We start from the raw sequence: 19,487 nt of genomic DNA on the forward strand, positions 1-19,487 counted from the left end.
AGCATATGTTGAATTTTTTTTACATGTGAATCAGTGCAAACAAACATGATGCTTTTGAGGTATATTATATTCAAATATCATTGCAGATGCAAAATAAGTAAGGACAGATTATGTAACTGATTCAGTTTTATGCAGAGACTTTTGTACATTGATGCATATATGAACTTTTTAAGACACACATCCCACTCCGTCCAACATTGTAAACATATTTTTGTCCAGTGTGGCCTTCTCCTCCTCTTGCTTGGTTTATTTTGGTCTTATACGAAAGACACCATACCCTGCTTTCACCTAGATGCCTCACATCAAATATAAAAAACACTCAAAACACACAACTCTGCGCGCACACACACACACACACACACACACACACACACACAACATGCACCTTGTAATGCTTGTTAAAATGTTAATACATTGTGTTTATATTCCAACAATACCAGTCATGATTTGCTCTTAATTAAATGTGTGTATGAACACACACCACCATACAGGAAGGGCATCATGCCTTGGAAATACATTGTCTCTGGTTGGACTGCAGTCTGTTCATATCCAACAGTCCTGTAGTTTGTATATTTGAAAGACGGACAGTGGCGAGGGTGGCATCTTCCTGGATTGTAGTTACGCTCCGTTTTATTGTTCAACCTGAAGACTTTCAGTTTTATTGGGAGGGTCTTTGAAATTGTTTACTTCCTCGAACACCAGCTCTGTGGAAGGAGAAAGAGAGACTGAATTCCATTGTCACTGTACAGCTCCAAAATTTAAAGGGTTAGTTCACCCAAACATGAAAATGGTCCCATAATTTACTCAGCTGTATGGATTACTTTTATGATGGATGGATATGCTTTTTTGGGCTTCAAAATCACGGTTACTATTCACTCCCATTATAAAGCTTGGAAGAGCCAGAATATTTTTTAATATAACTCCGATTGTGTTTGACTGAAAGAAAAAGTCATATACACTTAGGATGGCTTGAGGGTGAATAAAGGGATATTTGGGATATTAGTATGGGATCATTTTCATTTTTGGGTGAACCAACCCTTCAAGTTAAAATATGTGTCAAAAATATAAATTATAATGTTGATTGTACACTACAAGGTGTCAATTTTGGCAGATAATATTTACATTGATTTTCTGAATGAAAAAATAGCTTCAGTATGGTGGTGTTTAGTGTAAGGATAGTAAGTTTACAATATGTAATGTAAGACTCCGTCTCACCCTTCCACTCCTCCAATGTGCGATCCTTGCTCTCAGGGGTCTGATCATACGGAGGTGCCTCCGGTTCATCTTCAGGATCATGGTATTGGGAAAAGTACGGATGGCACAGTGCTTCACTGGCTGAGATCCTCCCGTCACAGTCTAATACCAGCATTTTTTTCAACAGATCAACCGCTAAAGGGATAAAATAATATATTTTTTTTGTTGACAAATTCGATTTTTTTTTTTTTTTATATTCTTTGTTATATTTAATCGTAAAACTATGTGTTCGTCTCACCCATTGGATTTGCCCCCCTAAATATCTTCCCCAGGTCCTGCTGGGGCATGTGTGGAAGAGACTGGATGTACTTCTGAGCCTAGATGCATAATACCCCATAATAACAAAAAAAAGATCAGAGGTTAAACTTTGCTTTGAATTTCAGTCAATCTATCATCCATCAAGAACATTAATGCATTGATAGTATTTATAATGAAACCAATAATCGAACGATTGGTCTCTTCTCACATGTTCGGAGGATATCTTCTTCAAAACGTCAGGGGTGGGAGTGCCTACCATCTCCATGATTCTCTTTAACTGATCAATATCTGAAGAAATTATGTTAAAGATTATACAGATCAGCATCATATCCTGATCTAGATCACCTAGATGTATTTTTATGAATGCTTAGATCTTTAACGGTGTGTTCACACTTAGCATGTTTGGTTTGATTAAAACGAACTCAGGTGCAATTACTCTGTTAGCCTGATTTGAATAAGTGCCATCTGAACCCTGGCGCGCACCAAACAAGTGGACCGAGACCGCTGAAAAGATGGGTCTCGGTCCGCTTCCAAACGAACTCTGGTGCGGAATTATCAATGCCACACAGACCAAAGACATGTAAACGAACCAAACAGGACATGCTGTCACAAGATGCGACCCTAAAATGGACACAATGTTGCCCATCACAGTTCGTTACAGGCGTCTCCTCGCAGCAGATCTTTGTTTGAGTGTGTGATGGAGGGATTCCTGACGCTCTTTTGACTCCTTTACACATTTTATAAGCTCTTCACAAGTTGTCAATATACCATCATATGTACGCATATGCAGCGAGTGCATTTAGCCCAGCACACAGCATTGTTTTGGATGTTCGACAAGTTCCGTCGCAAAATATAAGCCGTTTAGGTTTATGTTAAAAATGACAGTGTGAATGCTAAGCGAACCAGGATAAAATTTTCTTTTTCGGTCTGGACCAAAAGAACCAAGAGAACTGAACTACAAGTGTGAACACACCCAGAGTCTTCAGCCCAAGTTGCAGCTGAAAGTCAAGTCTGCCGTAGAGAATTGACCATCTGATGCCTCAGTCTTTAGAACCGGATTTCTAGTTCCTTACAGTCAGCTGCTATAATTTAATTTGAACCACTTAAGCTGCGCTTTCCTCACCTGCCTTACAGGAAGCAAGACTCACTCAAAAACCACACATAAACACACTAAAAGGAGGTTTAAGTGGCTCTCATGAACGAAGGATACAATCGTTGCCAGGAAACAAAACCTTCCCCTTCAGAAGTTCACCCATGATGCATCCAACAGACCAGATATCCACTGTCAAACAGATATGTTCGTATTTAATCAACCAGTTGCACAAAACATATCTATCTATCTATAGTTTTGTAAAGCACAAGCACTTGAGAGGTTTTTTAGGTTAAGTCCGTTTTACCTGTCTGGTTGTAATGCATCCAGTTGAGCATGATCTCAGGGGCTCTGTACCAGCGAGTCGCCACGTAACCCGTCATCTCATCATCTGTCTGCCTGGCTAATCCAAAATCCAGAATCTGACAGTTTTGATAAAAAAAAATGAATGCAGAGAAATGCATTGTGGTAATGCAGGAGCATGGAGCTCGTAGACTGAAAAGGCATCAAAAGGGAGTTTTTCTCACCCTGAGTTCACAATCTTCATTCACCGCTACATTGCTTGGCTTCAAGTCCTGCAGACATGCATACAAATTATATTTGTGACATTGCATATTGTTCAAATATGAATTATGCCTTTGCATATTGTTAAAACTACTAAAACCAACTATTTTCTGTTATACAATCACTATGGCGTATTTTTTTGTAAAGACTCCAGCGGCCTGTAAAGTGGACGATAAAACAAAAACTGTGAAGGAGGAAAGGAAAAGCACTCACTCTGTGGATCAGGCCAGCTGAATGGATGTACTGTTTGTGAGGGAGGAAAAAAAAGTCGTGAGAAAAGGCAGTAGGTTTATATTCAGTTTAAATGTGTGTTTGTGAAAAAAGAAGAAAAGAACAGAAAATACACTTACCTTAAGGCCCCGGAGAAGCTGATAGATGAGGAACTGTACATGTTCATCTGATAGTCTTTGAAATTTGACGATGTTGTTGAGATCGGCTCCCATCAGGTTGGTCACAAGATAGCTAGAGAGAGACAGAGACGGTCTTAGCTTATTTCCGATCTAAGCTTTATAAATCATCACTCACTTGTAAATGCAAAAGAATATTGTTTGATAACTGGTCAGCTGTAAGTGCAGATGGTTTTAATCAAATCAAATAGGCCATTTTAGCTCCACTGACATCTGATCGCTATTTGATGTGCTCTCAAATGCAGATATTATCACTGGGCAGACACTCACACCTCATTGAATTCTTCTAGAGAAGCTGCCGGGGTGAAAACATCCAGCAGTCCAATAACCTAGATGACAAAAGCATATAACATGAGTGACACAAGTGGCTCTGAATCTCAGAATGGTGTGGTTTGAACAGACCTAAACAAACTCCATTCAGATGTTTAACATTTGGGATTTGTTTGCTCCCTTCTGCCCATATATTTACGTGTTTTTGCATGGGTTTCGGGGGACTTACATTCTCATGCTTCATGTGTTTGAGCAGTCTTAGTTCTCTGTACGTTCTTCTGCTGTGGATGAGGGACTGGAAGGGCCTGGAGAGCTTCTTAACAGCCACTTTCTGACGGAGGCGCACATCATATGCTGAGCTAGAGAATGAAAGAGTTATGCAATTATTTGAACCGATTTAGAACTAATGTTTTTGCTGAGACAAATAATTGCCATGATAACAGGATTTTTGGTATGTTCCTGTTAAATTTGACCTTTTATTTCAAATGGTGTCACTTCCTCGTAGCAGTGGACCATATTAAACTCGCTCTTTATGAAAGCACTCGTATGTTCTTTATTGAAGCACATGCTCTGGAGAAACACGTCGAACATGAGTGCAAGACTCTGAAATAATTAATAAGTACAGAGTAAAAGTGGCATTTGTCTCACCTTTCAGAGGCTCTAGAGTCATATCAGTTGAGACTGATCACACAGGCTAATTATTTTAATGTTTCAGAAGGGAAGGTGAGAAATTAGGTGAAAGGGAAGCAAAAGAAATTGAGTTAGGGAATAAAGTAATAATTCCTGCTGTAACTCAGTATTATGAATGTACTTTAGTGTATTAAATAAAATAAATCAAAACATCTGGCAGGTCTTTGGAACTTGATTAATGATGAAAGTCTTAGATATTTTCAGATGCAGTTTCAGAGTTTTATAATCTACAATTTTTTATTTATTTATTCATTTATTTTATTTAATTATTTATTATTATTATTATTATTATTTTATTTGTCAAATGATTAATCATGATTAATCACATCCAAAATAGAAGTTTTGTGTTCTCATAATATATGTGTGTATACTGTGTATATATGTGTGTGTATATATATATATATATATATATATATATATATATATATATATATATATATATATATATATATATATATATAAACTTTTATTTTGGATGTGATTAATTTTTTTTATTTTATTTTATTTTATTTTATTTTATTTTATTTTATTTTATTTTAAAATAAAATAAAATAAAATAAAATAAAATAAAATAAAATAAAATATTTTATTTTATTTTATTTTGGGCCACACTAAAGTAGTGAATCATGTATCTACAAATGAATCTTGCAATATATGTGTTTTTATTTAATTTATTTTATGGCCACACTAAAGTCTCTGACTCTGTTAAAGACAAGAGCACCCAACCCCCATTTGGGACGCTCCCATCCTTTGATTGAACCCCTCCACACACCAGGTCTGCCCAGCCCCCTTCCTTTAAAATAAATCAGCTCTGCTGTGAAGAAGTCAAATAATCACACAAAAGAAAGAGGCTTAACGTGAACAATGCAAATTCACAGCTCATTTGAGTAAGAAAGTGTTTGTGGGAGTGTGTGTGAGCGAGAGATTCCTGGGAAATAAAATGACAGACATTTGAATAAGGATTGTTCATCCTTCTAGTTGTGCTTTAATCCTAACAGATCTGAATCTGTATTCAAATTAAGATATTACAGGCCCATATCAAGCTTAATTTGAATTGGGATATCGTGACTAAATGACTATTGAATTGTTGGTTTTGCATGCTTTATTAAAGCACTGTGGTACAAGGCTTATTATTAATAAAATGCATAACAATAGCTTAATCAAGCCTCTCATGTCAGATGATACACTGCAATGTCTCTATAATCATATCCCCAGGCTGTTAGAAATAGCTGAAGTCAACATGGGATCCAATCAGCAACATTTAAATCCTCTGTGTAAATCCATTGTTAGTGTTTTGCATCTTTTAATACAGATAATGAAATAATTAGGTCTCAGGTGGTCTCAGGATGTTGTGGGGCATCTGCGTCACTGACAATGAAATGAGCTGTATCGCATAATTTTTCAGAGCTGGCAAACCTCCCAAACAAATGAGAAGGAAAAACTGGATGACATGTGATGCCCTCAAGCAGTGTTCTTTGCTTCTTCTTTTTTCCAGATGCCTTTGGGTTTGTGATATTTGTTAGTTAGCTCCATTTAGCATTGTCAACCACAATGTCTTTCAGTACACTAATTTCAGCGGCCGCCTGAAGCAAACAGGACCTGAAAGCCTGTAGCTTAAAAAAAGCAAAACAGAGCAGGAAACAGTCGCTTTGGATGGAATTTAATGTTCATTAAAATTTTGTTGTATAGATCACTATTAAAGGGATAGTTCACCCCAAAATGAAAATTCTGTCATTAATTACTCACCCTCATGTTGTTCCAAACAGAACACAAATTAAGATATTTTTGATTAAATCTGAGAGCTTTCTGTCCTTCTATAGACAGCTATGCATTTAAATAGTTCATAAAGATACCATAAAACTAATCCATATGAATTGAGTGGTTTAGTCCAAATTTTCTGAAGAGACTCGATCACTTTATGTGATGAACATATTGGATTTAGGCTTTTATTCACATATAAACATTCATCAACACACACATCAGTTGTGGTAAACAGAAGCTCAAGCATGTTTGCTTGATGTTCAAGAAACAATGAGGTTCATTCTCATGTGTTACGCAGCACGTTTGAGCTTCAGCAAGAGGTTTGTTCTTGCGCGTCAAGCAGGTTTGGTTGAGCTTCTGTTCATGTTCGCTGATCAATGTTTATATGTGAATAAAAGCCTAAATTCAATCTGTTCATCATATAAAGCGATCAAGTCAGAAAATTTGGACTAAACCGCTCAATTCATATGGATTAGTTTTACAAATTCTCAGTTGCGTAGGTTGTCTATGGAGGGACAGAAAGCTCTCAGATTTCATCAAAAAGATCTTGATTTGTGTTCCGAAGATGAACGAAAGTCTTACTGGTTTGGAACAACATGAGGGTGAGTAATGACAGAATTTTCTTTTTTTTTGCCCTTTAATATGTAAAATATTCATTGTCCTTCTGTGATAACTAATGAAGAATGTCTTCATTATGAGTGATTTTGACTAAGTTGTCACAACAGTAGCGGAAACGGCAATGCCTGATTACACAACAATTGTGAAACTTGGCTTGACTTCAAAAAGTTGGGAAGAGGAAGAGAAACGTGTTTACTTGCAAACTTAATTTAGTATATTATCTGGATGAGTATGCAACCTATTGTAGGTACTACAAAAATGACATGACTGTCTATGACTATAAAGTACTGATTGACATATTTGCAAATTAGTATGGTGAAAATGGGAAGATACTGAAGCTGCGTCACCATGGCAACCGTTTCAGTCAGTCACAGCACGAGGGAGGCTGGAGGGCTCTAATGTTGTAGTTGAGATGCTACAGAGTGCAGTGCAATGTAAACCTCTCAGTGTGAGTGCATTAAGGCAGGATGAAATATCTGGAAGTTTTCCCATGCAGATGGACATCAGATGCTGATGGGGGTGTGGCACGGGTAAAACTGGAAGGTTTCGCTTTAAGACCGGAACCGAATGGGCCTAGCATGTTGTTTACTGGAGCAATATTGTCATACCAGATGGGCATGTTGGAAGGTTGAACACAGAATCTGAAGCCTTAGTATGTGCTCATTCTATATATAAATACAACTGATGTGACTACCTGTGAACACCTGTGTTTGCTTTCATATCTGTCTTTTTGTTCTTGATGGACTGCCAGATACATAAATCAGGTGTTGGTTCTATATATATATATATATATATATATATATATATATATATATATATATATATATATATATATATATATAAGGCTATACTTATCTACAAACACGCCACATCCAGTCAGACAGACATTACCGCTGCAGGAATGATTGACACATGTCAGTAAACAAAAGGAGCAGCAGCAGCCTTTATCACAATATAATCAAATATAAACAGCAAATATTAACAAATATAACTTCCAATATGCTGTTTTGTTCAATATTTTCCTGCCAGTGGTTGATTATCATTGTGGAAAAAGTACAATAAATGTTTTCCGGATGTTGTTTTGTCAGGCTTTATTCCTGCCTCACCCTCTCCTCTTCTTGGACGCTAAATTACGAATCTTACTATGACGAAGGCTTAGCTAATGAATATTAATTTGTTCACGCTGACGTTGCTTGGTAACCTTCCTGGAGCGCCCAGCGCGTCGCCTAAGGTAATATTCATGAACCACGCCTTCAGTGAAGGACTCGGTAGCGGTCTGAAGGAGTTTCAGCCAATCATCGTTTGCGTCGTTAATATTCATAAGCCAAACCTTACTCATAGTAGTGTTTGTAAACTCGCCTGCTGGTGGACTCACCATACTGAGCCATATGCCCCCGATCCAACCGGTGTGAGATTCTGGTATCGTTCTGGCACCTCCCAGACAGTCTTGTTTAGTTCTTGTCGGTAGAATCCCGGTCTTGTCGACATATTTTCCTTTTGAAAAGACGGTCTTTTATCAGAAAACTGTCAGAAAAATATTAACGCATCCGCATGGGAGATATGCCTATGTGTGGAGGCAGCCGGCTTTAGTTCCTCTTCTTCTATATGCCAGAAATGGGAGGAACCGTCTGTGATGTGTGTGCTTGTGTGTGTGTGTGTGTGTGTGTGAGAGAGAGAGAGAGAGAGAGAGAGAGAGAGCGAGAGAGAGAGAGATGGGGGATGGGACAGGCAATTGAAACCATTTATTTATATATATATATATATATATATATATATATATATATATATATATATATATATATATATATAATTAGCCCATTATTATTATTATTATTATTATTATTAACTATTCATGATAATAATACAAAAAAAAGCTGTTTATGCCCATTGTCACAACTATCTATCCTACTTCTACAAAAATATATCAGTACTTCAATTTCAAAAATTAATCTTAACCAAATTATGCTATTTGCATACAAAAAGAAAACCTGCTCAAGATTTATTTTGAAATAAAGGTTTATTATTATTCATAATGCAGATTTATTAAAACAGCAAATGCAGATATTTTATAATGCACATAATTTGCTACCAGTTGATAGTAATCAAAAATCTTTAGAGAAACATTTCAAAAACATTATTTAAATTAATTACTAGTTATGAATTATGCATGACACTAAAATCTGACTGCAATTAAAAACATTTAAATGGTAAATTAAGGAAAATAAATAAGAATCTCAACTAAACCTCAAACCATAGGCACACATAACATTTACTTTAATAAAGTTCATTAGTCATATAGATCATCTCAGTATAAACTATGACAAAACAAAGAAAGAAGATTCACATTTTCACATGGAATCTAAAATATATTTAGCATATAGGCAGCTTTCCATCAGCTATGCAGAAAGGCTGGTTTTAAAATCATTACATGCATTATTAAAGATTTAAGAGCTAATACAAACAGAGAAATTGATAATTTTGTAATGCAAATGCAAGTCCACACCACAGGGCTGCATATTACTGTAAATTGTTTAGAAACAAAACAAAAATTGTTTATCAAAACATCATGACTTTCTGTGATCATCACCAACCGACTCCAAACTAGGAAACAGCTCCGCCTAGTGTTTCATCCCTGATAAAACATGACAAAAGAGTTATTTTAGTCTCCATTAGCTCTTTAAGGCACTTGTAGAATTAAACCAGTATTGAGCATTCAGTTAAAGACAGACAAAACATATGAATACTGCACTCACAGCTATTTATGATCAAGATCACATCAATGAATGCAGTGCTGGTAACATACTGACCTGACAAAAGAAAGGAAGGTGCTCATGGCAGCAAGCATCCACCCATCCAAACACGTTCTCTTTGTCCTTAAGAAGTTTTCCACAAAACCTGCTCCCTCTGTCCACTGGATACGTTTGATGCCATGGTGCATAGTCCACATACGGCCCACCGGTCCACAGCCAGGGCGAACAAGTGAAGAGCATACTCCGTTCAAGCCCGATCCACACTCCATTGGGGATTTCTTTACCCTTCAGCATCTGTGTGATGTACTGTTGTGCCGTGGCATTTAAAATGTGCACCAAAGTCTGGTGGTGAGTTTTGCAGTATCCCAGTGCGTCAATCCAGCTTTTTGAATCGCTGATATAGGTAAAGTGATCTGAAATAGACGTGAATCTGAATCTCTGTTATTTTATTATGACATAAGGATAAGGAAATATGAATATTATTATATTATTTGTTAATATATTTGTTTCTATAGTAACTGCTTAGTTTAGCACGTCTCAAATTTGGTAAAAACACGTTGCAAGATTTGTTAATTAAAAATTGCTAGAAAATGTTATGAAAGGTTTGCACATTGTTCAAAAGAGGTAATATTTTCACGCACAAGAGTTGTTTCTTAGAGAACTGGTGACAGCAGCTGTAGACTTCTCTTCTGTTGTTGAGTTTGTTATTGCAGTTGTTGAAGACAAATTGCCATCTTTCAAAGACAAAAATGATGAATGTTACATTAGTTCAATGTTTAAACAAGTACTAGTAATGTTCTGAATGGTGTCTTATTTATATTCATGATTTGACTCACATTGGCAGATGACACCAGCATTTTTATGACTATAGTTCTGTACGTCCTGTCCAGGTGATCTACATATCTTTAGAGTAAGCTCATTCCCATAACAATTTACATCATTCATCCATATTGGTCCTGAGCCGATCCCAAAAAAAGCACCTTTTTTAGCCTCTGTAGCATTCCCACAGCCCATCTCTCTACACACCACTGCAGCATCTGTCAGATCCCAGCTATCATCACACACTGTTCCCCATATTCCATTATAGAGAACCTCCACTCGTCCAGAACAGGAGTCGCTGCCATTCGCCAACCTGACAGCTGTTATCCACACAAATAATATAAAAACACAAGTTTTTTTCTCCCATATATTTGTGTACCTTCTTTTATTTGAAAAATAGCAGTGGCATATGGCATTTGAAAGAACAAGACCTTTAATTCATGATTTCTTTTATTTATCTCTCTGTGGTCATTCCTTAAAGGGGTCATGAATTGAGAAATCAACTTTTTCTTGAGCTTTTGATATATAAGAGGTCATCGTACTATAAGAATATCTTGTAAGTTTCAGAACTGAAAACTTCCTTGTTAGTCCAATAAAACCTTTTATTGACACCAGGCCCAGTGAACAACTGATCCTGGAATGCGCCTATAGGTGAAACGCCGCCTCCGCAGAAGAAATCAACGCCTACTTCATCATTGCAACATTAGCCCTGCCCACTGGCATGTTTGTGAGATGACGAGGAGAGAAGAGCGATACAGGACTAAAAATAACATTACCTTTCAAAGGATCCTTATGCTAGGAATATGGTTATTTATTTTACAACCATGTGAATGTCTCAGTTGAGCATTATTTATTTGTATTCGGTACATTTCACTGTGTATTCTTTGGTAAATCAATTGCATTTCGAAGCAGGCTTTGCAAACAGACTTTTATGATATGGACTCAACAGTAATGCAACAACATGTAAGTAACTGTTAATTCTAATGCCTGATCTGATATGTAATGATTCATGTACAGTCAGATGTTCTTTGTCTGTGTGTCAGTAAATCAAACCAGTGACTAAACGATCAACTTCACGTTGTTTCTCTTAGTAGGATGAAAACAATCTGTTATTTAAGCGGTGATTAAATTATATGTCGAAAGTGATCAAAGAACGCGTCCTCAACAACATGTCTGTGATCAGCTACAATGTTCATCACTGCAACCTTTCATGCCATGATCTAAATATAATGCCATAGATCTAAAAGATCTCATAGATGTAATGCTATAACCAACACTTTTTACGATTAGTTAACCTTGAGAGCTGTAATAGTAAAAACGTGTTAAAAGTTTTCGAGAGAGTAATACTTAGCTATTTCATATGCAAAGATGTTAGCCAATCACAGCAGTGGGCGTTTACACTGAAGTCTCATAGCAGACACGCCCCTTAAAACAGAGCGTTCAAATAAGAGGAAAAATGAGAGTAGGAAAAATGCCTTTGATTTCTAAATTATGACAATTTTTGATGTAAAACCATACTAACATTATAAGTGCACCCTAGGAAACATTATAAAACAATAAAACAATGCAGTTCATGACCCCTTTAAAAAAAGAAAATGTAAAATATTAAATTTGTACTTCAATTATGTATGTTTTAAACTCACAGTTGCAGATGACTCCAGCATCTTCATGATGTCCACAGTCATGTCTTCCCCATCCAGGTGTCCTACAGTTCTTTAGTGAGGACTCATTCCCAGCACAATTCACATCATCCATCCATATCTGTCCTGATCCTTGTCCAAAATAAGCAAAACTCTTTGCCTCTATCACATTCCCACAGCCCATCTCTCTACACACCACTGCAGCATCTGACAGACCCCAGTAATCATCACACACTGTTCCCCATATTCCATTATAGTGAACCTCCACTCGTCCAGAACAGGAGTGACCACCATTCACCAACCTGACAGCTGTTATCCACACAAATAATAAAGACAAGTTGTTGTTTTTTTCTCACATATATTTGCGTATTTTCTGTTATTTGAATAGCAGTGGCATATAGCATTCGAAAGAACAAGACCTTTAATTCATGATTTCTTTTATTTAGCTCTCAAGGGTCATTCCTTAAAAAAAGAAAAGGTTTAATATTAAATTTGTACTTTAATTATGAATGTTTTTGACTCACAGTTGCAGATGACTCCAGCATCTTTCTGATGTCCACAGTCACGTCTTCCCCATCCTCTTGTCTTACAGTTCTTTAGTGAGGACTCATTCCCAGCACAATTCACGCCATCCATCCATATCTGTCCTGATCCTTGTCCAAAATAAGCTTTACTCTTTGCCTCGATCACATTCCCACAGCCCATCTCTCTACACACCACTGCAGCATCTGACAGATCCCAGTAATCATCACACACTGTTCCCCATGTTCCATTATAGAGAACCTCCACTCGTCCAGAACAGGAGTCACTGCCATTCACCAACCTGACAGCTGTTATCCACACAAATAATATAAAGACACATGTAATTTTTTTTCACCTATCTATTTGTGATTCTTCTTTTATTTAAAATAAATAAAAAACAATGACAAAATGGCTTTTTTGAAAAAAAAAAAAAAAAAAAAAAAAAAAGACCTTCTTAAATTCATGATTACTTAAATCTAGCTTTCTAGGGGCATTCCTTAAAAACAAAAATGTACACTATTAAATTCGTACTTAAATTATGAATGTTTTTTGACTCACGGTTGCAGATGACTCCAGCATCTTCATAATGTCCACAGTCATGTCTTCCCCATCCACGTGTCCTACAGTTCCTTAGTGAGGACTCATTCCCAGCACAATTTACATCATCCATCCATATCTGTCCTGATCCTTGTCCAAAATAAGCGTCACTCTTTGCCTTTATCACATTCCCACATCCCATCTCTCTACACACCACTGCAGCATCTGACAGATCCCAGTCATCATCACACACTGTTCCCCATATTCCATTATAGAGAACCTCCACTCGTCCAGAACAGGAGTTGTCTCCATTCACCAACCTGACAGCTATAATCCACACAAATAATATAAATACACAAGTTGTTTTCTCCCATATATTTGTGTATCTTCTTTTATTTGAATAGCAGTGGTTATGGCATTTGAACGAAGACCTTTAATTCATGATTTCTTTTATCTAGCGCTATATGGTCATTCCGTAAAAAGAAAAGGTTTAATATTAAATTTGTACTTTAATTATGAATGTTTTTGACTCACAGTTGCAGATGACTCCAGCATCTTTCTGATGTCCACAGTCATGTATTCCCCATCCTCTTGTCCTACAGTTCTTTAGTGAGGACTCATTCCCAGCACAATTTACATCATCCATCCATATCTGTCCTGATCCTTGTCCAAAATAAGCTTTACTCTTCGCTTCTATCACATTCCCACATCCCATCTCTCTACACACCACTGCAGCATCTGACAGATCCCAGTAATCATCACACACTGTTCCCCATGTTCCATTATAGAGAACCTCCACTCGTCCAGAACAGGAGTGACTGCCATTCACCAACCTGACAGCTGTTATCCACACAAATAATATAAATACACAAGTAATTTTTTTCTCCCACCTATTTGTATATGGGTCAAAGACGAATAGGGGGTTTCAAACGTCAAAAAATAAGAGTGTAATACAGGCTTAAATTTTGTATTTTTCCCATACATTAGAATGTGTCCTGTTTAATTTTATATTTTTTTCTGAGCAAAAATTATTACTATAATACATTTTTACCATGATTTAAAGAAAACACCCACTGAAATGTCATGTTAGGCATATTTAAACAATAATGATGTGATGACATATTAAAAATGTAAGCATCACAGTGCAGCAATCTAATACTTAATTGTAATTTTTTAAATCTTTATACTTTGCCACTATCCTCCAAACCACTATAGGTTTTACACGTGTCAACAAGAAGTTTTTATAAGGAAGTGAAAATCATTTAAAATATAATACAATTTAATATGATCACATATTCTTTTATATATTTTAATAAGTACAGGTCAAAATAAGTATATTTTTTAATTTTTACATAAATATTTCCGTTACACTGGATGACCATGGTTTGTTACTCTGAATGATGTTTTGCCAAAAAGGGAGATAATATTGTCATTGTTCCCATAATTGCAGTGTTTTTAGTATTTAGTCTGTATCATTAAATTAGTTTTAATAATATTCCTTTAATATAATTTTGAATGTAATAATTTAATAATATTAAATGACAGCAGAAGCAGATGTTGAAAAATAATAAGCATTTTATTCTACTGTTCTGATGCTCCTGCCATGCTTGCTTAGCTTGTCACTTGGTTTTGCCCAAAAAATTGCAGCATGCAGCTATGTTTATGAATATTTTATGTTTGCCGACATAAATGACGTTATCGGGATGAGTATTTTGGGTGAATAATCCCCTCAGTGGTCTCTTTTGAACTTGTGACATACCGTACTGAAGGGAAACTCTGTTCAGAAATATTGGTAAGATATTATTCTGACAATTGCAATCCTGAATACCTTGCTCTTTTCCTTGCTAAAGGCCTGTTCACACAAAGTATGATAACTATAATGATAATGATAAACATATAGTTAAAAAAATTCTAAAGAATAGCAGAGTCCACACCACAATTATAATGATAATGGCACAGAGAAACAATATTGTTGGAATCTGTTTCAGAGTGATTTGTTTCCCAGCTGATGAATGATAAAAACATTGACAGCCAAGCAAAATCTATTCTGCTTTAAAGAGCTCCAACATTTAAAGTGGTAAATGACTGAAAACTGCAGTGCATGGTTAGAATGAACAGTTTTATCGTTCGTTGGTGTGGACGCTAAAATAGTTATTGTTATAGTTATCTTTATTGTTCTTGGTGTGAATGGGCTTTAAGAGTGCCACTATAGCTACTGGGTCTGCATTTACTTTATTAGCTTTTTGGCTTTTTACAGTGTCTTTCAACTCTCTCTGTTCATGGGTGTCTAAAATGAATCAATAACCAAATTAAACAATACAAAAATGCACTAAAATATTAATATTTATTAAGTTTAACACATATTTGTCAGTGCTAAACATTCCTCATTTATCTGTAAAATAAATAAGATGCTAAAACTGTAATTTATACAGTGATACTGTCCTTCAGTAATGGATGACACTGTGGAGTAACAGAGACTTTGCATTACACTGAATGACAAAAACATTACCCTGAATGACAAAATGTCTACTCCAGCTTATATTGCAGGCCATTAACTGGCCTCCTATATCAAACAGTGAGCTAGACCACTAAAGTTAATCAAAATTATTCACAGTATCTGCTTATTTTTCAAAAATAATTTTTGGCGTTTCACTGATCTTCAGGGTGCCATTTGATGATGTCACAGATCTGTTTTTTATTTAATTTCAGAATGGTTTTTTGAGCCTGTTACACTGAATGACCTCTAAAAAACTGAATATTTGGAACAAAAGTCCCCTGGTTATTTAAATACTTAAAAAACAAACAAACAAACAAACAAACAAAAAAAACAAAACAGTAAGACATAGTCCTTTTAATTTATGACAGCCAACACTTATTTGAAAATGCCAAGAACACAAATATATTTTTTTAAATTGGTATTTTATATGTTTTTTTAAAGATGTAATGGTAAAATCAAAGTCCAGACATTACACTGAATGACAATTTTACACTTTGGAACATTACTTCCCCCATATGTTGACATTTTATTTTCTCAAAAGTTATTTGAAATATGAAAGCTTGCATTTAAGCACTGCTTGCATTTAACATGTTTTTTTATGTGTAAATTTAATTTGATGCAGACACCAAAATGGTGATGTCTCGTCTTTGACCCATAAATAAATAAATATATAAAACAATGACAAAATGCCATTTCGAAAAAACAAGACTTTCTTAAATTCTAGATATACGATATCTAGCTAGAGAACCTCCACTCGTCCAGAACAGGAGCTGCTGCCATTCGCCAACCTGACAGATGCTATCCACACAAATAATATACTGTAAATTCACAAGTTTTTTCTCTCCCATAAATTTGTGTATCTTTTTTTATTTGAATAGCAGTGACACATGCCATTTGAAAGAACAAGACCATTAATTCATGATTTCTTTTATTTAGCTCTCAAGGGTCATTCATTTAAAAAGAAAATGTTTAATATTAAATTTGTACTTCAATTATGAATGTTTTTAACTCACAGTTGCAGATGACTCCAGCATCTTTCTGATGTCCACAGTCACGTCTTCCCCATCCTCTTGTCCTACAGTTCTTTAGTGAGGACTCATTCCCAGCACAATTTACATCATCCATCCATATCTGTCCTGATCCTTGTCCAAAATAAGCAACACTCTTTGCCTCGATCACATTCCCACAGCCCATCTCTCTACACACCACTGCAGCATCTGACAGATCCCAGTCATCATCACACACTGTTCCCCATATTCCATTATAGAGAACCTCCACTCGTCCAGAACAGGAGTCACTGTCCATTCACCAGTCTGATTCCATCTGCACTGGCAGTTGTATAACCTATACATCCTATAGAGTCAAAGATCCTAATTATTTTTTCAATAGGTTATTAAATAATTAAAACAACTAGAATTAGTTTTGAGAAATATAAGCTTTCACTGTGCTGAAAATGTAGCAGTGACCAAGATTTGTTTCGGTGTGTATCATGAGTTCTCTTACCCAGAAGAAGAAAGAATTTCATGAACCACAGCATAGCGGCTAGAAATATAATAGATATATGATATATTATTCATGTTGAATCTTCACACAAAACATTCATTGTTTTGTCTTATTTTCTACACTGCTTTCTCAATTAATAAAAATATCAAACTACTGTATTTAATATTTTATTTAATAATACACTTTTTAAACTGTGTAGATAAGCAACTGAATGCAAATTATGACCATAATGGGTGTGGTTCACTTAAACAGTCATACATATAAATATGTAACATGATGATTTTAAGTTATACTTTATTTCGATAGTTCACTTTAGATATTCTAACCATCAGCAACTTTGCAAATACATGTCAACTAGCAGTCATTAAAGTATTAGTAGACTGCCTGCATAATATCTGCTAACACTTCATTTTGATGGTCCTTCAACAGACATTATGCTGACTATAAGTAACTTTGCAACTACTAAATGCCAACTTATTCTACTAACCCTAACCTAACAGTCTACTAACAGTCTGTTATTACTGTAATGAGAGTTAGTTGACATGTAGTTGCAAAGTTACTTTATGGTTAGAATGTCTAAAGTGGATCATCGAAATAAAGCATAACCTGATTTTATCATGTATCAATAATGTGAAATGATAAAGATGAATATCAGAAAACATAATGTAAAATACACAAATTAAAATGTTATAGTAGTGAAATCTATGGCTTAGACACTGGAAATGTAATTCAAGTAAAAATGCACTTAAATGTCTCTCTTTTTTTTTTTATTGGGAATCATTTCCTACTTCTCAAATTTATGTGATAAACAGTGAATGTTATAGACATATAATGTTATCAGTATCATTTTAAATAATTGCTGTATAAGATATATTCTAAATATTTATTATGAAGCAATTGTCTAATTTTATAATTGTTTCTAATTGTATTTAGTCATATTGTTATCAAATATACATTACAGTACACTGTGCATATTGTCCAAAGTAGACACATTTTAACAATAACCCCTCTAATCTATTATCAATACGAGCATAGCTAGCTATATGAAATATATCACAAAATAAAAAAAATAAAAACCAAGTAATTATATTTGCAAACATATAAAATATGATGCTATTAATACCTGCTAAACGTCTCTCTTCTTCACCTTGGATTGAGTCTGTCTTTTTGAAAAGTGCTGTGAAAATGTGGACATGTTTTGTTGACTGCTTTAAAAAAATATTTGTTAAACAAAATTTTACCTCTAAATTCACACGTGGTTTCCCCACATAACACCAAGTTACAGTGGTTTGCATGATGCATGCCCTATTTTGTTTAGAAGATTAGATCAAACACTGAGCCTCTGTCTATGGACGTTTTTTTTAACTTTGGAAAGTCATTATCATACTACCAGTAGATGAAATTACTCACTTCTAAATATGATCAAACATAACAAACTACATAATCCTGCATTTTTAACACCATATTTGTGACCAAAATCAACAAGTCAAAACTTTTGTTTCTATTTTTACAAAAAAAAAAAAGTGATACTGCTGTTTACTTGCTTAAAGGTTTTTATCCTTTTGATGCCATAGTTTTATTTCATCACACAATGAAGTAGGGGAGAGCAGGATCATTGAAAGACTTCTTGCCGTTTGCTCATTTATTCAGAAAATGTTTTGCCGAAAGCTTTGAAATGTCAGTTGTATTTCAGATTATAAAAACAGGTAACACTTCATTTTAGGGTCTTTTAACTAGTTGCTTATTAGCATGCATATTACTAGAATATTGGCTGTTTAGTAATTAATAAGCACATATTAAAGCCTTATTCTGCATAACCTTATTCTACATTCTTAATCATACCCAGTAACTAAACTTAAGAACAAATTTACTAACTATTATTAAGCAGTAAATTAGAAGTTTATTGAGGGAAAAATCGTAGTTATTAGGGAATACATGTTCCCTATACTAAAGTGTTACCTAAAAAGGCATAGCAAACAGAACAAGTTGATGTTGAACATTTATCTTACAATTAATTATTGAGAAAGAGACTATTTAAATGCATACCACTTTAAAGATTAAATTCAAATGTAATGTTTTCACCACCTGACTTTTTCTGAATTTAATTTGTTTGTAGAATGCAGTCATCACTCAACTGTAAATACAAAAGAGAAGTTACAACTGTTAAAACTGCAATGTGTATGTTGTCAGGGGGAGAATGAGTTGCTTTATAATTTATAGATGTTTGTTAAAGGTCTTGTATAAAATACAGTGTATATATTGTTGTGTATCGATGAGGCATTATGAAATGAGCACTGAATTAAATAT

At 35.1% G+C, this 19,487-nt stretch overlaps 2 protein-coding genes and 1 long non-coding RNA gene across 3 annotated transcripts; all 3 read right to left on the reverse strand.

Moving 5' to 3' along the window:
• Positions 1 to 48: 48 nt before the first annotated feature.
• On the reverse strand, positions 49 to 8,533 carry mapk11 (mitogen-activated protein kinase 11). Its single transcript, XM_051890122.1, has 12 exons — positions 8,288 to 8,533; positions 4,073 to 4,202; positions 3,844 to 3,902; positions 3,517 to 3,628; positions 3,380 to 3,409; positions 3,130 to 3,177; positions 2,910 to 3,024; positions 2,723 to 2,794; positions 1,721 to 1,800; positions 1,493 to 1,571; positions 1,216 to 1,389; positions 49 to 704 (listed from the first exon to the last, which is right to left on the reverse strand). Exons 1-12 carry the CDS (start codon positions 8,398 to 8,400, stop codon positions 631 to 633), a joined length of 1,086 nt encoding a protein of 361 aa, XP_051746082.1. The 5' UTR covers positions 8,401 to 8,533; the 3' UTR covers positions 49 to 630.
• Positions 8,534 to 9,004: 471 nt separating this feature from the next.
• LOC127510547 (uncharacterized) lies at positions 9,005 to 11,512 on the reverse strand. The gene is made up of 4 exons (XR_007929667.1): positions 10,499 to 11,512; positions 10,304 to 10,396; positions 9,720 to 10,075; positions 9,005 to 9,544 (listed from the first exon to the last, which is right to left on the reverse strand). It is a non-coding gene; the product is annotated as an uncharacterized LOC127510547 (long non-coding RNA).
• A 199-nt stretch (positions 11,513 to 11,711) lies between these two features.
• Positions 11,712 to 13,450, reverse strand: LOC127511439 (deleted in malignant brain tumors 1 protein-like). Its single transcript, XM_051892251.1, is given in 3 exon segments — positions 11,712 to 12,472; positions 12,646 to 12,984; positions 13,411 to 13,450. Coding segments are annotated over 3 exon segments (765 nt in total). The 3' UTR covers positions 11,712 to 12,086.
• Positions 13,451 to 19,487: the final 6,037 nt, after the last annotated feature.

This window comes from Ctenopharyngodon idella, chromosome 4 (assembly GCF_019924925.1).
Source record: "Ctenopharyngodon idella isolate HZGC_01 chromosome 4, HZGC01, whole genome shotgun sequence".
In the NCBI taxonomy this organism is placed as follows: Eukaryota; Metazoa; Chordata; class Actinopteri; order Cypriniformes; family Xenocyprididae; genus Ctenopharyngodon; species Ctenopharyngodon idella.